The following is a 22,307-nucleotide window of genomic DNA, read 5'->3' as shown; positions in this document are numbered from 1 at the left end:
TTTCAGTAGTGTGTGTGAGAGCTAAAATTTCAGTAGTGTGTGAGAGCGTTTCAGTAGTGTGTGTGAGAGCGTTTCAGTTGTGTGTGTGTGAGAGCGTTTCAGTAGTGTGTGTGAGAGCGTTTCAGTAGTCTGTGTGAGAGCGTTTCAGTTGTGTGTGTGTGAGAGCGTTTCAGTAGTGTGTGTGAGAGCGTTTCAGTAGTGTGTGTGAGAGCGTTTCAGTTGTGTGTGTGTGAGAGCGTTTCAGTAGTGTGTGTGAGAGCGTTTCAGTTGTGTGTGTGTGAGAGCGTTTCAGTAGTGTGTGTGAGAGCTAAAATTTCAGTAGTGTGTGAGAGCGTTTCAGTAGTGTGTGTGAGAGCGTTTCAGTTGTGTGTGTGTGAGAGCGTTTCAGTAGTGTGTGTGAGAGAGCGTTTCAGTAGTGTGTGTGAGAGCGTTTCAGTTGTGTGTGTGAGAGAGCGTTTCAGTAGTGTGTGTGAGAGCGTTTCAGTTGTGTGTGTGAGAGCGTTTCAGTAGTGTGTGTGAGAGCGTTTCAGTAGTGTGTGTGAGAGCTAAAATTTCAGTAGTGTGTGTGAGAGCTAAAATTTCAGTAGTGTGTGTGAGAGCGTTTCAGTAGTGTGTGTGAGAGCGTTTCAGTAGTGTGTGTGAGAGCTAAAATTTCAGTAGTGTGTGTGAGAGCGTTTCAGTAGTGTGTGTGAGAGCGTTTCAGTAGTGTGTGTGAGAGCTAAAATTTCAGTAGTGTGTGTGAGAGCGTTTCAGTAGTGTGTGTGAGAGCGTTTCAGTAGTGTGTGTGAGAGCGTTTCAGTAGTGTGTGTGAGAGCTAAAATTTCAGTAGTGTGTGTGAGAGCGTTTCAGTAGTGTGTGTGAGAGCGTTTCAGTAGTGTGTGTGAGAGCTAAAATTTCAGTAGTGTGTGTGAGAGCGTTTCAGTAGTGTGTGTGAGAGCGTTTCAGTAGTGTGTGTGAGAGCTAAAATTTCAGTTGTGTGTGTGAGAGCGTTTCAGTAGTGTGTGTGAGAGCGTTTCAGTAGTGTGTGTGAGAGCTAAAATTTCAGTTGTGTGTGTGAGAGCGTTTCAGTAGTGTGTGTGAGAGCGTTTCAGTAGTGTGTGTGAGAGCTAAAATTTCAGTAGTGTGTGTGAGAGCGTTTCAGTAGTGTGTGTGAGAGCGTTTCAGTAGTGTGTGTGAGAGCGTTTCAGTAGTGTGTGTGAGAGCGTTTCAGTAGTGTGTGTGAGAGCGTTTCAGTTGTGTGTGTGAGAGCTAAAATTTCAGTAGTGTGTGTGAGAGCGTTTCAGTAATAATGTCCCTTACGGCACCTCATAGGCGTGGGCCCTGCTCTTCTACTCTATTTTTCTCTCCCTTCTGCTCCTTCTGTTAACTTTTTCCCCAACTTCATTTTCTTTTACTTTTTCTTTTCTTATAGGCCTCCAGTCTTGTCTGTTATGGCTCTTTATCAGTCTACTCAATCCGCTGGTGAAGTATTACAAGTTGTCACAAGTATTCAGGGAGTTGGCAGAGGCCACAGGTAAATACTCTTGGTTTCCTGTCAGCTTCTCCTACCTTTATATGTATCTTTTAGTGTGTGCTTTCTAACCCCCCTGTAGGTGTAAATGTGAGAGTAAATGGTTGTCTGTCTCTATGTAACAGTCTTGCAATAGACTGGGGACCTGTCCAGGATGTACCCTGCCTCTCCCCCTATGACGGCTGGGACAGGCTCCAGGCCCCTGGGACAGCCGAGTTAGATAAGCAAAAGAAATGGATGGATGGATGCTTGCCAAAACTAACAACAAAAGCTGACTTCTTGGAGAGCATCTGGCAATATAATAGATTGGTGTGTATGCCCCAGGTAAGACTGAAGTTCATAAAGGAGATGGACCAAAGGCCCTAGATGTGAAACAAAGAACAGCAAAGAACGACTTCTACACAATGTACAGATATAAATCTACAGTATTATAAATACTGTGCCACTGCATGGGGAACGCCTCAACTTTTACAAACTAAACAGAGCACAAAAGTGTCATCAAAGGGAAGTTGGGATAAATGAAAATTCAGGCGCCTACATGAGGAGGCAGTTAATGAAATTTTCTTCCAGCCATGAGTTTGTATTAATTTAGACAGCATCTGCTCACTGTCATTATATAACGCTTCTGTTTAGGCTACTGTAATGACAGGGAAAACCGGATCTCAGAGCTCCTCCTCCCCTCGTTGTATCCTCTTTTATGTGAGTCCAACTGTTAATAAATTCCATCAAATTGAAGATCTGTCTGAGATCCAGTCGTTTTATAAAACTCATTTGGTTTTGCGTTACAATCTTTCTGCTCTGTGGGAACAGAGGCTTTCTAGTCTATAGTGTACAGTATGACACTTGGGGTTGGTTACCAAGGCAACTAGGAATCCTTGCTATAGCTGTTATTCATTCATATCCGGGAAGACGTCACACACAACATACATGCTGTGCTTTTCTTAGGGCCAATTTTTACAAATATTACATGTATTTATTTATTTTCTGTCTAACAGGGTTATGTTTTCTTTCATGGTTCTTTGATACAGTGCTATCCTGGAAATAGATTGCTATTTAATTGTAAATCAGAAGGAATCTTTTTGAAGAAAGAGTATGTTACTGTATGCTAATCCAGCCGGCTTTCCTGGCTGTTTGACTGCTGGTTTATTTTTTGCATAATTTCCACTTTCTCATGTTGTCAGACTCATTGCTGACATCACTGCTGTAGTCCAATCATCTTTCTGCCTGCCTTCTGTGAGCCAGTGAGCCTCCATCCTCCATTACCTTGGCCTCCAATAACACTGTGAGCAATCTTGAAGTCGTTGTATGTTCTTCAATATCTCTAAAATTAGAAACATCCTTTCTCAGAGTGAAGCTGAAAAACTAGTTCATGCATCTATTACTTGTAGACTGTAATTCGTTCTTATCAGGCTGTCCTAAAAACTCCCTTCACTTGATCCAAAATGCTGCAGTAAGAATACTGACAGGGACTAGAAAGAGAGAGCATATTTCTCCCATATTATTATCAATGGCTCCAGAATCAAATTTAAAATCTTTCCCATCACATCGTCCCTCTACCTTTGCTGTTGCAGAATTCAAGCCATTCATTTCAACTCAAGATTAGTTAGAGTTCAGTTCTCGCTTAAAATATCTCCTCTGTTTCTGTTTCTCTGTTTCTCCTCTGTTTGTAGAACTTTAAAGACCTGCATTTCCAGATCCGGGAACCGTTTCTATCCAACAGCCAAAAATGAACTCAGTTTTCCCCTCCCAGTATCTTTCCAATAGCTCTAAGTCACTAGTTGCACAGAAATAGCACTTTTTTATTTTATTTTTATCTTTTAAGTACATTGCTTTATAGATTGGATTTCTATAGTATTGCATTTTTTATTACTTTTTTATTTTGTTTTGTTTTTACAGCTTTATTGGGCATGTGTAAAATGCAACTTTCTCTTGTTAAAGACAACAAATCTTATTGTATGTGTTGCATGTCATGACATTAGAGGTAGTCTAATTCTACTACCTCTAAGTATATCCTGTAAATTACATAGAAATAAAAGCTAAATTGTTGCTAGCATTGCTTCAGCAATGTTATTTCAGTCTATGAAATCATAATCAGTTATTTACACATTATTGTTATTATACAAATAATACATATTAATGCATAAACCACCCGAATATTACTAAAAAGGTCGTGGCTAAAAAGTTACACTGACACTGGTATGATTAGTGTTATGCGACAGTACTATACTGTACTGTGTGGTGTCATGTTGGTGTGCAGGTGCACCCTGACCTTTAGCTTAGCTGAGTTCTTAGGTCCCATAAAAGATTGTTCACACACCTGTTCATAGAACTCATTGACAATGCCCTCTGTCCATTGCAGATGTAGCTCCTTGCACTTCAGAGGCCCATTTATATCAGCGAGTTTGATGCACATCTGGCAGACTAGCAACCTGTCATTCTCGTTAGACCAGTCGATACCTGTAGATGGATCATCACCTACCTGAGGGATTGACAGACAGCCATGACAGCATTAGCATATTCAAACATGTTATGTAACCACAGCTATAATCTTCTGCTGAAATGTTTTCTGTTAAGCTATAGTTTACAGCATCAGTTCATTGGACTGAGGACGAAACAAACATATATAAGACTTAGGATTATGTAGTTAAGCTAATACTGACATAACCCAATTCTTGTTGTCAAAGCTACTTACTATATAAACAATGCTTCAATAAGGTGCTTTAACCTATACAGAGCTTGAACATATTTCTAAGAAAAGCAGGACTCAATCATATATAAAGTTGATCTCAGCACTTTTTGAATGAATCGATTATTTCTAGTTAAGCTTAATGAGCTTCGGATCTAAAGAGGCTCAGGAAACAGGAAAGCTTGACGGCTACTTCACCCAAAGCTAATTCGCGTCCAGGAAGAGCAGAGCAGGGACTCTGAGAGACCTTATTGTTACTTCTGCTGCCAAACCAGCAACCTCAATGTTAGCTGACAGGCCTTGGCCATCGAGCAGCAACGCTGTAGTAGAACTCACAATGAGAGGAATGCGGACCCTCAAATCGAAAGCCAACACTGTGTCTGCACTCCAGTGAGTTCTTGAAGGCTATGGGGTACTTTGTGTTGTTGACTTACATTGAGAGCACTGCAATGTATTGCACAAACAGATCTGCTCCTCGAAGACCACTTGACAGCTTCCTTTTCCTGAAGCGTTGTCCCAGTTTTTAAAAGAACTGATCTGTTAGGAAAGCATGTCTACAGAATATGTTTGACCCCAACTTTTCCAAGCAATTTATTACTTGGCTATTTAATTTTAACAATAACCAAAAAAAAAATCAATTGTAAGCTTTTCATGTTATATTTGAAAACAGATATGCTCAACTCAATGTTTACACTGGCTTAAAAGGATAAACTACCTCTGAAGAGTTCTTTAATTTGTCAAATGAATGTGAAACATTGAACAGGGATGTTTTTAGAATACCTTGGCATTGAACTCAGCTAGGAAGTCAAAATGCTTCTTCAGATCAGTGGCCAGTATGGCCTCAATGACCAGGAAACGGAAGCGTTTGAACTCCACATGGTCCAGATTGACCAGGAAGTTGTACTCTGGCTGTGACAGGAAGAGGTTCCAGGCTGCGGCAGCGTGGTGGTTTTCCAAAACTGAGCGGTCGTTGTAGAGCACCGCCTGTCAAACAAAACAAACCATAATTGTTAGACACTACTGACAGGGAAATTAAAGCCTACATTATTGCTCTCTGATAGGCAAGCTACTCTTTCAGTATCATTATGTCATCATTGCTCAAAATTGGGTAATTTACTTAATACAATAATTTCTATGATTTCTTTTTATTGATAACACAATGTAGAACTAGACCAAACAGTAACATTTCTACCTGGTAACCTGTAAACAGGTATTCTAACTGTTGATTTGTTTGTTTTTTGAAGCAGGCTGACAGTGAAATAGACAAATAATCTATCAAATCATAATTCAGGTGAAAAAGAAAAACAAGGGTGTGACAGTAAATCAAGTAAACAAACTTTTATTTAATCACATACTGTTGACCATGCTGTAGGCTGAATAGCATGAGCACCTGTGGGGCGCTGGTGGCCACGAGGAAAGCGTTTGTCCGCCCTGGGTGATCATAATCGTGCATGGCGGCAGCCACGTAAAGAGCCATGAGCTCCAGAGCAGGTATGAGGCCTGACAGGCAGCCATAACCATCTTCTGACACAGTGTAGGTCTTTGAAACCAGGAAGCCCATGTGACTGTGTGTTATTCCACTGTCGGAGTCTAGCCACGGGGGAGAAGACAAAGTGAGGAGGCTGAAGAGAAAGGTGTCAGAATTTACACAAGACACACACAACTGTACAGTACCTTCATCTGCACACACCTAAACACGCGCACGCACGTGCTCTGGAGCACAACACACAGAAGCACACACACATACTTTAACGTTCAAATCCACTTATATGTGGATCAAAGGGATGGCCCAAGTAAGGCATACAAATGAGGTTATGGAAATATGGGTAAGAGGGAACTCTAATCTGCCTGCAATTTCATGCTGTTCTAGACTTCAAATAGTGTTTGGTATGCAAGTGCCAAAAGCCTGAGTAAGATAAGACCAACTTTGAGTGGGATAAGAACACACACTCCTGCAGGTTTGATACTTTGACATTAATGAGATGGCTGCAGGGGATGTGAAAAAATTCAGGATAAAAAAAAAATGACCTACATATAGAAAATCTTAAGCGCAAAAAAGTACAGTAGAGCAAATATTGTTCTTATTTAAAAACTTGACAACAAGTTTTGCATACTTTTATGGACTGATGGATACACATACACACCTGTCAGGACATCAGCTGTCAGCATGCATGCACTGATGGACATACCTGAGTCACTGGCAGAGCCGTGGTCAGTCATGAGGCTGGGCAGGCCAGGCACAGGCTGCGTGGTGAGGTACCAGACTGCGTGAAGCACATCTGTGGCATGGACCCTGTTGTGATCTGGATTAGAGAAGATAACAAGTCTGCTCAGTGTGTGTGATCGTCTCCACCAGGGTGCAGTGTTGGGCTGCTAATGTCTGTTCAATTAAACTTCAAGGCAGTGCAGAGTACTAATGCTGCATAGATTGCTCAACATTTCCATCTAGTGGCTGCTTTCATCCTTGCAACGAGTAATCTGAAGCAAAGTGAAAAACAAAAGCAGGAAGATGCTCGAGCTTACATGGTATGTCTCTGTAACCATTCTCAAGGGCATGGAAGTAGTTCATGAATTCTTTTACGGGGATCTTAAAAGTCTGAAACAGGCCAGTGTCCTCAAAGAGCCTATATGATACCTGAAAGATAAAATATATATATATATATATATATATCAGACCCCATGGACATCACCAGATCCAGATATATTAAATATAACAAAAGTGTTCAATAAATGTGTAAAACTGAAAAATGTAATGAAAAAAATTAAAAGACAGTGTTATAAATAGTAAAGTATGCTACTGTTTTGTAATATAAAATAATTTGTCACTTTGACACTCTGGCGGACCTGACTGAGGATTCGTCCACATTTCCCATTGGTCTTCTCTATCAAGGTGAAGATGGGGAAGTTCCAATTGTTCAGCTGACTCATCAGAGGTTCCAGGCCCTCCATTATTAAAGGCTCTGGTGCCAAGATTGGTTTGTCCTGCGTGAGTAACAAATGGTCAAAAGACGTGAAAACAATAAGGAAAATATTACATAAGGAGTACATGTTCCTGTTTTATTAGCAGTACTAATGTGACTGAGACAGCTGCTTTGGCCCGCCTTACCTCCGGAGGTATTAGTGCATGGAGGATGACATTCTGGGAGTTTTTTCCTTCTTCTGCATCGTCCTCTGTATGTGCTACATCACTGCTGTCACTGTGGTTGGCTTCGTGGGTGCTGTCATAGTCTGATGACACAACCACTTGGTCCTCTGCTGGTGTAAGAAAAACAAAGAGATGTCACACTGCGGCCTCGGGAGAAAATCCACTGTTAATCTTCTTAAACTGATGCATATCACTAGGTTTCTTGGAGTATGTGGATTTACGTCTTCTCTATATCCACTTCCTTTAATCCTGGCTTGTTGTAATAGGTTATTTTCTGCAGGTCCCATAGAAAGTCACTGCTGCCTTCATTAACACTCAAAGATCCCCGATTGCTGCCTCTCACGTGACTGAAAGCAAGTTTTAATAGTGAGTCTGCTTGGAGGTGCTACTTTATAAAGCAGCACACTTAGTTCTTTCTACAGAAACTTATATGTGCTCATGTTGAGTGCTGCTCACAAACTTTAGGAGCAGTAGAATAAACAACATTGTAGTACATTTTTAACAAGAATGAACCAGCTCAGCAACAACAAAAGAGCCGAAAGACCACAGAAGACAAAAAATGCACGATGACAGAATTATTTCCATAGTTAGAAAAAACTATTTCACAGCATTTAACCGAGTTGAGAGCACTCTCAATGAGGTAGGCGTATCATCGTCTACAATCAAGGTCTACAACCAAGAGACGCCTTCAGAAATACAGAGGGTTTACAACAAAGTAAAAACCACTGGTTATGCTCAAGAACAAGAATTTCAGATGAACCCAAGATTAATGATGGGAGGATAAAAATATGGTCGAGAGAAACAGCTCGTGATTTGAAGCAAACCGAGGTATTTGTCAAACATGGTGGAGGCAGTGTTATGGCTTGGGCATTTATAGCTGCCAGTGGAACCGGGTCACTCATCGTTGATGATGATGTGACTGCTGATACGAGCAGCAGGAGGAATTCTGATGTGTAGGGAGCTATATAGATTCAGCCAAACTGATTGGACAGCTCTTCACTGTGCAAAAGCAACCCAAGAGTTTCTATAGGCAAAAAAACCCCCAAGTCAGTCATTGGCCAAGTCAGTCACCTGATCTCAGCCCAACGGAGCATGCTTTTCAGTTGTCAAATACAAAACTTGATGCAGGAAGATCCACAAATAAGAAGCACCAGGTGTTCTCAATGAGGGAAGCAAGAATTTGGCGATGACAATGTGTTTTAGACTTTATGCATCCATTAATGTATAAAATTATGTTAATTTGTCGAGTTAATTTTGAGCTTCTTAAAATGCAGACTGTGTGTGAAAATAGCTGTAATTATTAAACAGTTGATGAAAAGTGGTTGTTAAACCCCTTGAATTAATGCTGAAGTTTGCACTTCTATCACATTGTGACTGTTTGAATTCAAAACCACTGTGATGGTGTAGAGAGGCAACTAACTGTATGAGATACTGCAGAGGTAGTGTTCCTTTATCATCAACACAAACTCATTACTCGAGTCATTTGTTTGGGGTTTTCTGTGCGTGTTTACTATATATATCAATCTCCCATATCAGCTGAGTGCAATGGAAACAAACAGTCTCAAAGAGAGAGAAACAAAAGCGATTCAGTGTTTATGCCAGCAAACGTAACACAAACACTCTTCCCATGCTGCTTTGCGGGAATGCTAGAAAGACTGGGGGCATACCTGAACGTGGTATCCTGTCTCCCTTGTCTAAAGAGCCCTCACCGTGGTTCAGTCTGATGTATGGTCTCCCACAACTGTAGAAAAGAGGGGATTCACTGTTAGTTAAATAAAAGAGTTTCTATTTATCTCAGATGTGCATTCCTAACTACTGCGTGTGGATATACTTGAGTTACAATCACACTCTAGTGACCTGTATCTTTTTGAGCAGATGATGATAACATGAAATTTTTATTCCTTTGATTTAATTATTTGATTATTATCAGAATGCAAATAATTCCACACCATTCACAGCAGTTCAAAGTTAACAGGCAAAACACATGGAAGATAAATACAGAATATATGTATTAGTCTATCTGCGGCTCTGCTAAAGAAGTGTGAATATCGCCGTTCGCCACATCTGTCTTCGATGTGTAAACAGTCAGAAGAAGTTGTCAAGTAGGGAAAAAAAAGAACTTAATGGGGTTCCTACTGTGCAGCCCCCACACGAAAACAGCCGTTGCACACTTGCTTCAAGAAAATACGTAGTAATGAATCTAATGGATGCGCACATTAACACAATGCAACTGGAATAAACAACAAAGCAAACTCCAAACGCTGGCATTGTTATGAATGATTCATTAGAAACTGAGCCCACCCTCTTTGAGATTTATGACAGACCAGTGTCGGCCTCAACAACAACTCACTTTCTCAGTCTCAGATGAAAACATTCCCATCTGATGACTGGCTTTATAAATCAAACAGCAAATGTTATCTTCTGTGGAAAGAACTGGCCTTTACTGGTCAGTTAGCTGTGTGACACCACGGGGAGCCTCCCAGACTTTTCCCAACAGATTTTCCGTGTTTCTCCACTGAGGCCACTGTCAGGCTGTAGGTGGTTCCAATTAAAATACCTCTCCCTAAATGTTGTAAAACCTGCCTACTCGGAGCAGGAAATGCCTGCCGTTAGAGCATGGTGTCACAGGGAGCACAAAGGCCTGTAGTGTGTCTATCTCCTCCTGATAAAGTGTTTCTGGAACACTTTTGAGCTGTACCCACCCAGCATAATGCTCCTAAGGCCCCAACAAAGGGAGTTCTGTTGTGTTTGTACGGCCAGGTTGGACCACTGTGTCTAATGCCTAGCAGGTGTGGAATATAAAATAGTTTGATAGTTTGGCGGTTGAACAGTTAGTACATTATTGTCAGGGGGGTCTGGGCAGGCAGCAGCACTTGGCTTAAAAGGTTTACTTTTAATGAAAGTTGAAGAACTGGCAGACACTTTTCCTATTCTGCTAATGCAGCAGAATAACCTCGGCTACTGACATTGAGCCTTGAGCACAAAATGTAAATAAGGAGGCCGGTCATTTTCAGTCGAGGAATCTGCCAATCATATATCAAGTGGCTCTGCTTTTATCTCTCGCTCTCTCACTCACGCAGAAACTATGTACACATGATACACACTCCACTTTCATTTTGCTATCATGTTCTATGCTAGAAATAACATTTATATACCAGTAGTAAGAATTTACTTTGCCTTTTGGGAGAACGCAACTGTCAGCTGTAAACACATTTGCTGTGTGGAGTCAACATACACCATCCTATAGTGTGGTTTTATTGAGGAATTCAAAGTGGAATTTAGTTACATTTAGCCAAAGGTTTTAAGGTTGCGGTTTCTCTAATACAACAATGTCGCTATCTGCAATTCTGTAACCTTAACCACGTAAAGATTGAAAAATATTTCTGTGTAGAGCGATGAGTCTTACAGAAAAATAAACGCACCGAGGGCTTCAAATCAATTTCAATATGTGGTAGTGTGTAAATGATTATTCTACACAAGCTCATTGTTGGTAAGAACAAAAAAGAAATACAGTTTTTCCAAAATATCTCCCCTGTTTTCAAAAAACAGGAAATTTAACATGCATCATACAGTGAATTTTAGATTTAAAAAATGACACGCGCTATATTTCAATCAACTAACCACACAACTTCTTTTGGTTCTTCTTAGTACAACTGCTCGTGTCCTTTTTTCATTATGTCATTGTGCTCTAAAATCAGTTTTATGGATCAGGCGCAGTTTTGTCTCATCATCAAGGTCAAGGTTGGTTTCTTGCCTTATAACATACATAATTTTCAAAGTCATAAAAAAAAAAAAAATTGCTCTTCATCTCTAAACCAAAAGGCACTTGGCACTCACTCTGTAACTATGATGCTTAATCAAGCAAATGTAATTCAGTTTAAATTGCAGCCCTGCCTGCTTTTCCTCATTTTTGAGGACTTCTTCTTGTATGGCCTGAGCCGTGCCGTAAGCTCCGGCTGGCCTCAGCCTGCTAACCTTTCCGCTGCAGATTTTTTACTCAGCCACTTGCAGCAGGTTGACAGATTACCTTTGGTTCAGAGCCACGACGGACAGTGCCAAAGCCACGATAAACACCGCAGCTATTATTTCTGCTTCCAGTAATCTACCTACTCTCGAGCCAGATGACGTGAAGAAGATAACAACACAGTGGCTGGGGCTGAGGGAAATGGAAGGCATTCAATTGGGCCCTTTAAACAGGGTCTATCTGATAAAAAAAAAAAAAAAGGTGATAATGTAGCTTTGAAGTTGGTGTTATTCCTTCTTAACAGTGTACGTCATTGAAGGCTGACATGATGGAAAAACGAGGGAGGGGGAAAAAAAGAAGCCTAATGTCCTAATTAAGATTGTGCAGATTTGATGATGGAGTAGAGAGAAGGCAATTGAAGCCATGTGTTCATTTTCGCCCAACCTCCCTTCCATGTGTTCGCTCTCTCTCGCCTTCCCTCTTTCCCAACACTCTGTGTGAGGATGTATCAGGAATGATTAGTGGTGGTGTGTCAGTGATGTGAAAGGAAATTCATAGGCTTCTGGTCTTGGCCAGACACTCTAACAAATACAGTTTAGAGTACATAAATTACCAAAAACACTCCTTATTACTCCCTAACATGTGTGATTTAGGTGTCAAAGCCTACTTGAGAAATGACGTGTTGGCAGGTTGCTGCTTGCTAAGAGACCATCAAAGGTCGGATCCCAAACACAGCAAGTTGTTTTCAGTCAGCATGGGCTCTGGTTAAGTGTCTTTCAGCTAAACACCGAAGCCTTACCAGCCCTGTTTGATTATTTCAGGCATCTGGATAAGAGCTAGATGCCTACAATGCATTTAACTGAAGTGCTGCTCAGAAAAGAGCCCTCTCCACTGCTGTGAACGAAACCTGGAAAATCTCTGTGTTTTCCAATTGTTTCCGGACCGTGTAAGCCAGAAGAAGCAGCTGTATCTAAGAGTGCGAGTGTGTGAGTTAATTGTGGTGTTCTCGTGACTGGGGAGAGAACCAGGTGTTTGTTTACACTCAGTAAGTGGCCTTAGCTGGGGCATGCTGCTGGGCTGCGCTAAGATATAAGACCAGGCAACGGGGCTTTGTGTACAGAAGCTTTGTGTTCAAGTATCACACTGTCACTGTGCAAACAGGACCAAACACGACGCTGGCAGGCGCAGGCTACGCAGGTCTTTGGAGGGCTGAAGGCACAAAAGAAAGCAGTGCAAAGAGTTTAATGCAGTAAAAAAAGAACTTAAGGCTTTCTAATATAGATTGATTATTACAATAAGCCTCCACTCAGACTTTTGTTAGAGCTTTTAAAAAGAGGCACAAGGTTCATTTTTGTAGAAAAATATACACAATACAACATCTAACCCTAAATACTATGAGCATCACTCTGACACCATATCAGCCAGGACTCCTTTGCAAAGTCTTTCCATAAGAGTATGGAACTTGGACAACAACACAATTTTAACTGTTTTTGCCTCCTTCCACCATCGCAGTGGATTTTAAGGTGTGATTGAAGTGCAGAGTTTCAGCTTTAATTCAAGGAGTTTAACAAAAATTTACCTTTAAGGTATTACAGTAATTTTTAGACATAGTCCTGAATATAATTTCGGGAATACTTATGGGTCTTTGGCAAAGAATTTCTAATGGGATCTCTGTTGGAATTAATTACGTAAGTAAGTAAAGAAAGCCAGTTTGGTCATGGAACATGAGTTTAACGACCACAAACTGAAATAAAAACTGTGGGTTTGTTTACCACGAGGTGAAGACACAGCATTGCCGACTAGACTTTTTCTCCAAGGTATAAAAAAATGTAAAAAACTACCTTGGAAACAGCACACATGTGGTTTTTATGGAAAACGCTTACTTTTACAGTACGACCATTATCATTAGATAGCTTCACTTAACAAATCTTAAAGCAAAAAACTTAACAATACACAACTAAAGTCTGGCTGGTATCACTTGCTAACGACAACATGGATGAAATCACTTGAGCCAGGGTACCTGCCCTCATTAGCCACGACTTGTACACCTGATTGAACATCGATGCCCTGTGATTGCTATTGTTTCATGCTACTCTAAAATATATATATATATATATATATATATATATATATATATATATATATATATATATATAAAAACACCCAGCACGCCCCTGCGGGCGGTTTATCCTTCAAGCTCGGGTCCTCTACCAGAGGCCTGGGAGCTTGAGGGTCCTGCGCAGTATCTTAGCTGTTCCCAGGACTGCGCTCTTCTGGACAGAGATCTCCGATGTTGTTCCCGGGATCTGCTGGAGCCACTCGCCTAGCTTGGGAGTCACCGCACCTAGTGCTCCGATTACCACGGGGACCACCATTACCTTCACCCTCCACATCCTCTCGAGCTCTTCTCTGAGCCCTTGGTATTTCTCCAGCTTCTCATGTTCCTTCTTCCTGATATTGCTGTCATTCGGAACCGCTACATCGATCACTACGGCCGTCTTCTTCTGTTTGTCTACCACCACTATGTCCGGTTGGTTAGCCACCACCATTTTGTCCGTCTGTATCTGGAAGTCCCACAGGATCTTAGCTCGGTCATTCTCCACCACCCTTGGGGGCATCTCCCATTTTGACCTCGGGACTTCCAGATTATACTCGGCACAGATGTTCCTGTACACTATGCCGGCCACTTGGTTATGGCGTTCCATGTATGCCTTGCCTGCTAGCATCTTGCACCCTGCTGTTATGTGCTGGATTGTCTCTGGGGCATCTTTACACAGCCTGCACCTGGGGTCTTGCCTGGTGTGATAGACCCCAGCCTCTATGGATCTTGTACTCAGAGCTTGTTCTTGTGCTGCCATGATTAGTGCCTCTGTGCTGTCTTTCAGTCCAGCTTTGTCCAGCCACTGGTAGGATTTCTGGATATCAGCCACCTCCTCTATCTGCCAGTGGTACATACCGTGCAGGGGCCTGTCCTTCCATGATGGTTCCTCGTTTCCCTCCTCTTTCTTGGGTTTCTGCTGCCTGAGGTATTCACTGAGCACTCGGTCAGTTGGGGCCATCTTCCCAATGTATTCTTGGATGTTCGTTGTCTCATCCTGGACTGTGGTGCTGACACTCACCAGTCCCCGGCCCCCTTCCTTCCTCTTAGCGTACAGCCTCAGGGTGCTGGACTTGGGGTGAAACCCTCCATGCATGGTAAGGAGCTTTCTTGTCTTTATGTCAGTGGCTTCTATCTCCTCCTTTGGCCAGCCTATTACCCCAGCAGGGTACCTGATCACGGGCAGGGTGTACGTGTTGATGGCCCGGATCTTGTTCTTACCATTCAGCTGACTCCTCAGGACTTGCCTGACCCTCTGCAGGTACTTGGTGGTTGCAGCCTTTCTAGCGGCCTCTTCATGGTTCCCATTTGCCTGCGGGATCCCCAGGTACTTGTAACTGTCCTCTATGTCTGCAATGTTGCCTTCTGGTAGTTCAATCCCCTCAGTTATGACTACCTTCCCTCTCTTTGATACCATCCGACTACACTTCTCCAGTCCGAACGACATTCCAATGTCATTGCTGTATACAGCCTGGTAGTGTGGATCAGTGAATCGATGTCTCGTTCACTCTTGGCATACAGCTTGATGTCATCCATGTACAGGAGGTGGCTGACAACTGCTCCGTTCCGTAGTCGGTATCCGTAGCCAGTCTTGTTAATGATCTCACTGAGGGGGTTCAGGCCTATGCAGAACAGCAGTGGGGACAGAGCATCTCCTTGGTAGATCCCGCACTTGATGGTGACTTGTGCTATGGGCTTGGAGTTGGCCTCTAGTGTTGTACGCCACATCCCCATTGAGTTCCTGATGAAGGCTCTTAGGGTCCCATTGATCTTGTACAATTCTAGGCATTCCAGTATCCAGCTGTGGGGCATTGAGTCATAGGCCTTCTTGTAATCAATCCAGGCAGTGCACAGGTTGGTCAGTCTGGTCTTGCAGTCTCGGCTGATTTTTCTGTCTACCAGTAGCTGGTGTTTTGCGCCTCTGGTATTCTTGCCAATTCCTTTCTGTGTCCCGCTCATGTATTGACCCATGTGCCTGTTCATCTTAGCCGATATGATCCCTGACAGGAGCTTCCATGTAGTACTGAGGCAGGTTATTGGTCGGTAGTTGGAGGGTACCGGTCCCTTCTTGGGGTCCTTGGGGATCAGGACCGTCCGGCCTTCACTTCAGTTAGCCATTCCGGGTGTCTCTCGTTAACTAGCAGCTGGTTAGCAGCACAAATGAACCAGCTGCTAGTTATATATATATATACATACATATATATATATATATATATATATATATATATATATATATACATATACATATATATATATATATATATATATATATATATATATATATATATATATACATATATATACATATATATACATATATATATATATATATATATATATATATATATATATATATATATATATATATATATGTATACATATGTATATATATATATATATATATATATATATATATATATATATATATATATATACATACATATATACATATATACATATATATATATATATATATATATATATATATATATATACACATATATATATATATATATATATATACACATATACATATACATATACATATATATATATATATATATATATATATATATATACACATATATATATATACATATACATATATATATATATATATATATATATATATATATATATATATATACACATATATATATATACATATACATATACATATACATATACATATATACATATACATATATATATATACATATATATATATATATATATATCTCAAAGACCATTGGAGCTCTTCTGAAAGCATATTTTTTTTAACCATCCACACAAAATGAGTTTCTAAATTCATCTGCGAGTGAAATAGGCCATGCAGTTGCAGAGTCATGCCTCATTTTACATCTGCAACATTTAGTCCAAACAATTGTTAAAATAGGTTTTGAGGGAGTTCGCAGAAGTAGCGAGGTCGCTTTTACCTGAAGCTTTGCTGACTGTAAGTATGTAAGTGAGCTGATTCAAATCTCTGCACTTGGAAGCTGTAATTTTGGAAAAAAAAATCTTCATGTATTAATTTGGGGTTTTGTTAGAATACGAGCCATAAATACATAGAGATACATTTACCGCTGCTCTTTATTTTTAACACGGGCTAATGAATGCTAATGAACAATGCAAAGGTTATCCTGAGCTGAAGTTGTATTCTCTGAATCTATGCTGGCAGTTTTCAGTGAATCTTAGAATCATCAGACGTAGCTGTCGTAAATTCTCCCACTTATTAATATTTCAGATATTAGATCAGACAAATGTTCTTATGCAGCATTTGAGAATTGCATATACACAAACCCTACTTTCCCCGTTGGTTGGTACACTACAGGAAACTGAGACACTGCTTTGAAATCCAGGGACACCCGGAAGCTTTGGTACTTGCAGACAAACGCCACAAACTGGATGGGAAGAGACTGAATAAGGTGGATGAAACACTAATAGACTCTTTCTTGTTGAGGCATATTTAATATTTTAAAATCAGAGCATATGTGCTGTCTAGTGCTGCTTTTGCATCACAGAAATACTGTATGCATGAAAACTCATGCGAGCATGCACAGCTGAAAAATTTCAAGCTGAAACTCCTTTGAAATTCATGAAAAAAGCATAATTTCCCCTGTGCTGCTCTAAGATAATCCAAACATAATGTTACAGTAATCACAAAGTAATTGTAAGGAATGCTATCTCTGCACTGATCACAGTAAATTGTGCTTAAACAATTCACTTAGTAACCACAACAGCTTTAATACATGTGGATCCTGTGTTTATTCAAGATTTGATGCAACAATGTGATTTAGTGGGGGAAAAAAACCAAGAGGAAAAAAACAGAAAAACCTAGCACTTCCCATCAGATTCACTGCATCTGCTTTAGTACTGTATGCAAACAAATGCTTATCAGGACTTATGTAACCTCTAACTTTCTCCATCCTGCATCATATTTCTCCTAAAAAGTACAAAAAGCTTGAAAACACCTCCATAAAACCACACACTGTCTATTCTATGAAAGGCTCACAGATCGACTTTGGAGCCATGATACTTCTGTGTAGCGTGAGCCTTGTGCTATCTTCAGCACTAATGTGCTCAGGGTTGATGTGCGTCTTAGTTATTCAGGTTAATGCGTTCGCCTGTGGGGCATATTTCCATTCTGGCTCCCACTGCACACACATCCTTTTCTGAACTGTGCCACTGCTTTTCACTGACACTGATGGCTTTAGTATGACTACAGCCATAATGCTGAAAAACCCAATATCCTTCAGAGTGATTCGCATTGTAGGAGCCCTCCTTAGTGTGTTTGTGCCTCAGTCGTGTATATCTATAGTACAATAGGACTTATTCTATTCCTATTCCTTTATTTAAAAATCTAACAAAATTCCCAACAGGGATTTGAAAAAGCAAGCCATAAGGTGTAAGTGGAACTACATCTGCCAAATCTTGAACAAAGTAACCAAAGTGACTAAAACCTGGGGTCTAAAAATACAGGAGGTGCATGTGAAACAGCTGTGGCTCAGGTACCTGCACGTGAGTGCTTCATGATAGGGTTTGATGCTGGCGCTGCGGTCCCTTCGCACGGGTCCCGGCTCAATTGTGGGAAGTCCTGTGGCAGAGGTGGTGGTGGTCCACGTGGAAGAGATCCTCCTCAGAAGGCCGGGGTGGAGGCTCCGCCTCAGACGCTGCACAAAATGCACAGTACAGATACACAGTTAACCACCCCGGAAACCTATCTTATCACTTGTTGTTTAATAAAAATCGAAATCAGTGAGTGGCCGCAGGGTCAGAAAACATGACTATTTGCTTTTGTATTAAATAGATAAAAGCTTTAAAAATACTCCCACCTGTAAGATAAAGTTAATGCTTGTTTGCTTTGTCTCCAGGCAAATAAATCATCTGGATGAGATTGTTGTTTTTTCTGCACTTGGCCAATCTGAAACAAATGACGCTGGTGATAACCTGGAACATTTTTCACAATCTGCCTCGCTGGATCCAAGGAGAATAAACCCCGCATCGGACATTAGCAGGCAGCTGTGGCTCTATATAGCACTGTGCAGATGCCTTTCATCATATAGGCTTTAGCCTCTCTGCTTCTTATTCTCTCTGTAAGTCTCTTTTGTCTTGTTCTGTCAGTCACAGGCTTTCTATGTCTATTCTCTCTATTCTTCCTTCCCTGGGATTCCCAGTCTGTGCCCGTGCAATGCCTCCATCTGCTCTGTGCCATGCAGTCATTTGGCACAGCAGCTCTAAACATGGCAGACTCTCTTTCTCCGTCCTCTGCAGAGTGACCTACTAAAGATTGCCTTAGAATCCTGAATGAGCCCATTCACAACAAGGCTTCATATGCTGAGTGCTAGGACACACAAACTCATGTACAGCATTAGGAGCCATGTATCTCACTTACATTACCTTTAGAGCTTTGATGTAACCTTAGTTCCATTCACACAAATTTAAAAGAAAATCTTGTTTCTGCTATGAATACAACCATATTTACCATTTTTTCTATCATCAAAAATCTATGTTTTTCCAATGGTAAAATTGTGCAAGGCTGTAATTTTAAATTTCCATAAAGAAAGCCCTATCACGTTAAAACCAAAAACAGAAATACATGGCACAGAAACACACACAGCAGTGTCGACATTTCATCATTTGTATAACCGTTTAAGAGGGCAGAGTGAGTTTCAACATTTAACAAGTAGTTATTTGTTTTGTCATTCATGGTTTTTTTTGTAGCCCTTTCAATGGAGTTGCCATTTTGCAATGGAGACAGAGAACATGCCTGTGTTGGACAGAAAATGAGCTTGGAAAACCTTCACTCCTGTTATTCTCCTCCTGGGCAGGCAGAACTGGGCACATTGTCCCTCGGGGGAGGAAAGTCTTAATGAGCACAGTTTCGCAGGCTACTCCACAGGTGCAGTTCATCTTGACTACTTTTCCACAGTTCAGATGATGTAAACGTGCACCTGTCAGACCAGCGACGTGACAACACTTTCCACAACGGCCAGAACAGGTATCGCATAGCTGGACGGTCATGGAGGAGGTCCAGGTTTGCTTACACGCTTGTCGGTCTTTGCAGCCTTTAGAGGAATACATTCACCTCCATGTCGCCTCTCCTCTTCTACTCCGCTCCTCACATTCGTGCGCACACACTCTGTATGGCTCTGCACATCTGTCATGTTGACACAGCTGCAGCTATGAAGGGAAGAACAGTGCTCCAAGCGCTCTATTTTTCTTCACTCAACTCTACAAAAATACTCCTTCATTTGATGCTAAAAGTTCTGAGAGCAGGAAGCACTCATTAGCTGAAACATGGGCTAAAAGATTAACATGTGTGGGGAGTGCTGTGTGGTATATAAATCATTTGGCCTTAATAAGGTGGACCACATTTCCATCCAAGGAATATTTCACTGTTTCCAAATAAAATTATTTTGTTTCAGCCTCTTGACTACTTCTGATTAACACGTTTGACTTTTCTTTTAAGGATGAAAAATATCCCTTCTTTCATCTTTGGTTCCAAGGGCTACATTTCTTTGTGTTAACTCATTTTGTTACCTTGTGGATGGATGTCTTCTCTCCTTTCTCAGGTACCTCCTCTGAGTCAGAGCAGGTGTAGACATCGCTGGGGTTATGCAGGGGGGCAGGGCGTGGCCGGTGCAGGGGCTGGAAAGTGAGCTGGGTGGTAAGCATGTTGCTGACGGCCCGCAGCGACGTGCAGGTGTTGGGTGGGAGAGAGGGGTCAGCCAGCAGGTCTGTAATTAGTCCATGGGCTTCTCCCATCACTGCTATGTCCACCATGACAGTTGTGCCTGATGACTGTAGGATGACAAGGAGACAACGAAGAGTTAATCATCATTGCAACAGTAGCTGATGTGAGCTGATGCTAATTAACGGCTGAGTCTGATAGCGGCCGTGTTCCGCTTCTCGATGGCAGGCATGAAGAGCGGGTGTGTAAACTATGTCAGCAGCTCCTTTCTGAGTATATAATGTGGTTAACTGTGACACCTGAATTTCTTTTGTTGTTTATGCTAAAGAACTGGTAGTCAAACTATGCTGAAGGTTAGATGGTGTTTTTACATTAAGACAATTTCTTTTTTAGTGACTACTTTTAGGATAAACTGGAACATTCTGTCATGGAATTCATGGACTGAGAAAAAACACTTCCAGAAATCATTGTCTGTGAACACAAGTCACAAAGATGAGACCATATGTGAACATGATTCAGAAACACTGTTTTTCTGGCCAAAACACACTTCAAAAGCCTTCATGTCTGGTGGCATGGGGGGTGTATTAGTGCCTATTCAGCTAGCTCATCTGGAAAGGGAGCAGTCTTTTTAAGGAAGGCCTTTCATATTTCAGCAAGACAATACTAAAGCACACATAAATCTTTCACCAAGTGAAGACATTTTATGGGATGAAAAATCTAACATTTTTTCTTAAAATGGTAAATTGTCTCAGTTTAAACATAAACATTACATATAAACATTTTCTATGTTCCATTGTGAATAAAATGTGAGTTTATAAGATTTGCAAATTACGGCATTTTACACAGTGCCCTAAAACTTTTTTCGGAGTTGGGGTTATAAAACCTTTAAAAACTATAAGACCTGTAAGTCCTAGAATCAAAGGGAATCCATTGACATGCCAAATAATCGCTGGATGTTATTTGGCCTGCCAGTGTCAGTGGCTAATATTTATCTGGGTGGCTGTAGCTCAGGTGGCAGAGCCGGTCAGCCAATAATCAGAAGGTTGGTGGTTCGATCCCAGGCTGCCTCCTGGCTGCATGCCAAATATCCTTGGGCAAGATACTAACCCCATGTTGCCTACTGGTGGTGGTCAGATCGTTGTACAAGTTGTTATTCTAGCAATTTATGCTGTGGTATCTGTTGATTTTCAGTCTTGAATTCCAGTGCATCCTTAAGAATTTGAACTTTTAAATAAACAGTTTGGAATATATGAATGGCACGTCTTTATACAGCACTCTGCTAGTAGTCAAGTTACTTGAAAAAAGTAATCAGTAACCAATTACTGATTACTTCCCCAAAAAAGTAACCCCGTTACTTTACTGGTTACTTATTTTCAAAAGTAATTAATTACTTAGTTACTTAGTTACTTTTTAAAAACACGATTTACAACCTGAATAGGTGATAAAGCGATAGATCTTTCAGCCCAATTCTGCTTTTTCTGCATAATCCATCATACAAAATGTAATCAAATGGAAAAGTCCCTTTTTAAAACTTGTTTTATTAGTTTTAATCTTTTAACTTTATGCATCAAGCAAACATTTAATTATATGCAACATTCTCTGACTGGAAGATATTTGTTTAACATTTAAACCTATTTTCTGCACATTCCAGCACATATAATTTTTTTTTTTGCGTTTACACTCACTCTTTCAAATAGATGCAAGTAAAACACAGCAGAAAATAAATAAAGTCAAAGACTAGCGGTCCTGTTGCTCTATTTTCACCTGTAAAGCAGGAGTGGCGTAGGCGGAGGTTTACACTGGTGCAGGTGTGCTGCAGCGGTTAGTTGAAGAATCCGCGAGTTTCTCTGTGAATTTCCCATTACGTGGTAGCGCACTCGGTGCTTGCTTGGAAGTTTAGGGGGTTTTTTTCACTGTAAAAAGAAGTTTTCTTCCCACGCACAACGCTAATGGACGCTAATGTTTTTGTCACTTTTTATGGAATCAAACTTAAAGTAAGGTCAGTACTTCCACGCTTTAAACGCTGCACGCTCATACTCTCTCCCGCACTCGATATGTGATCCATTGTTGATCTGCACACAGCTGTTGCCACGAATAGCGCACTCGCTTACGTCACTGTCATGAGACATTCTGCAAAAAAATCACGGTTTTAGTAACGCAGTAACGCAGCGTTCCTACGGGAAAGTAACGGTAATCTAATTACCGTTTTTGCA

At 41.0% G+C, this 22,307-nt stretch overlaps 1 protein-coding gene across 2 annotated transcripts in view; it reads right to left on the bottom strand.

Moving 5' to 3' along the window:
• Positions 1-22,307, bottom strand: part of LOC101464760 (cGMP-inhibited 3',5'-cyclic phosphodiesterase 3A) — an 86,583-nt gene that overhangs the window by 9,855 nt on the left and 54,421 nt on the right. Inside the window, exons 3-12 of one of the 2 annotated variants that reach the window (XM_004567734.6) lie at positions 19,944-20,204; positions 17,916-18,073; positions 9,009-9,082; positions 7,303-7,451; positions 7,041-7,178; positions 6,720-6,831; positions 6,386-6,499; positions 5,587-5,786; positions 4,977-5,180; positions 3,828-3,989 (exon numbers count right to left, since the gene is read on the bottom strand). In XM_004567734.6, the coding sequence (XP_004567791.1) occupies positions 3,828-3,989; positions 4,977-5,180; positions 5,587-5,786; positions 6,386-6,499; positions 6,720-6,831; positions 7,041-7,178; positions 7,303-7,451; positions 9,009-9,082; positions 17,916-18,073; positions 19,944-20,204 (1,572 nt within the window). The remainder of the gene's footprint in view (positions 1-3,827; positions 3,990-4,976; positions 5,181-5,586; positions 5,787-6,385; positions 6,500-6,719; positions 6,832-7,040; positions 7,179-7,302; positions 7,452-9,008; positions 9,083-17,915; positions 18,074-19,943; positions 20,205-22,307) is intronic. The other variant, XM_004567735.6, reaches the window with a different exon arrangement.

This window comes from Maylandia zebra, linkage group LG7, assembly GCF_041146795.1.
Source record: "Maylandia zebra isolate NMK-2024a linkage group LG7, Mzebra_GT3a, whole genome shotgun sequence".
Classification (NCBI taxonomy): Eukaryota; Metazoa; Chordata; class Actinopteri; order Cichliformes; family Cichlidae; genus Maylandia; species Maylandia zebra.
This window is presented reverse-complemented; position numbering and strand designations above follow the sequence as displayed.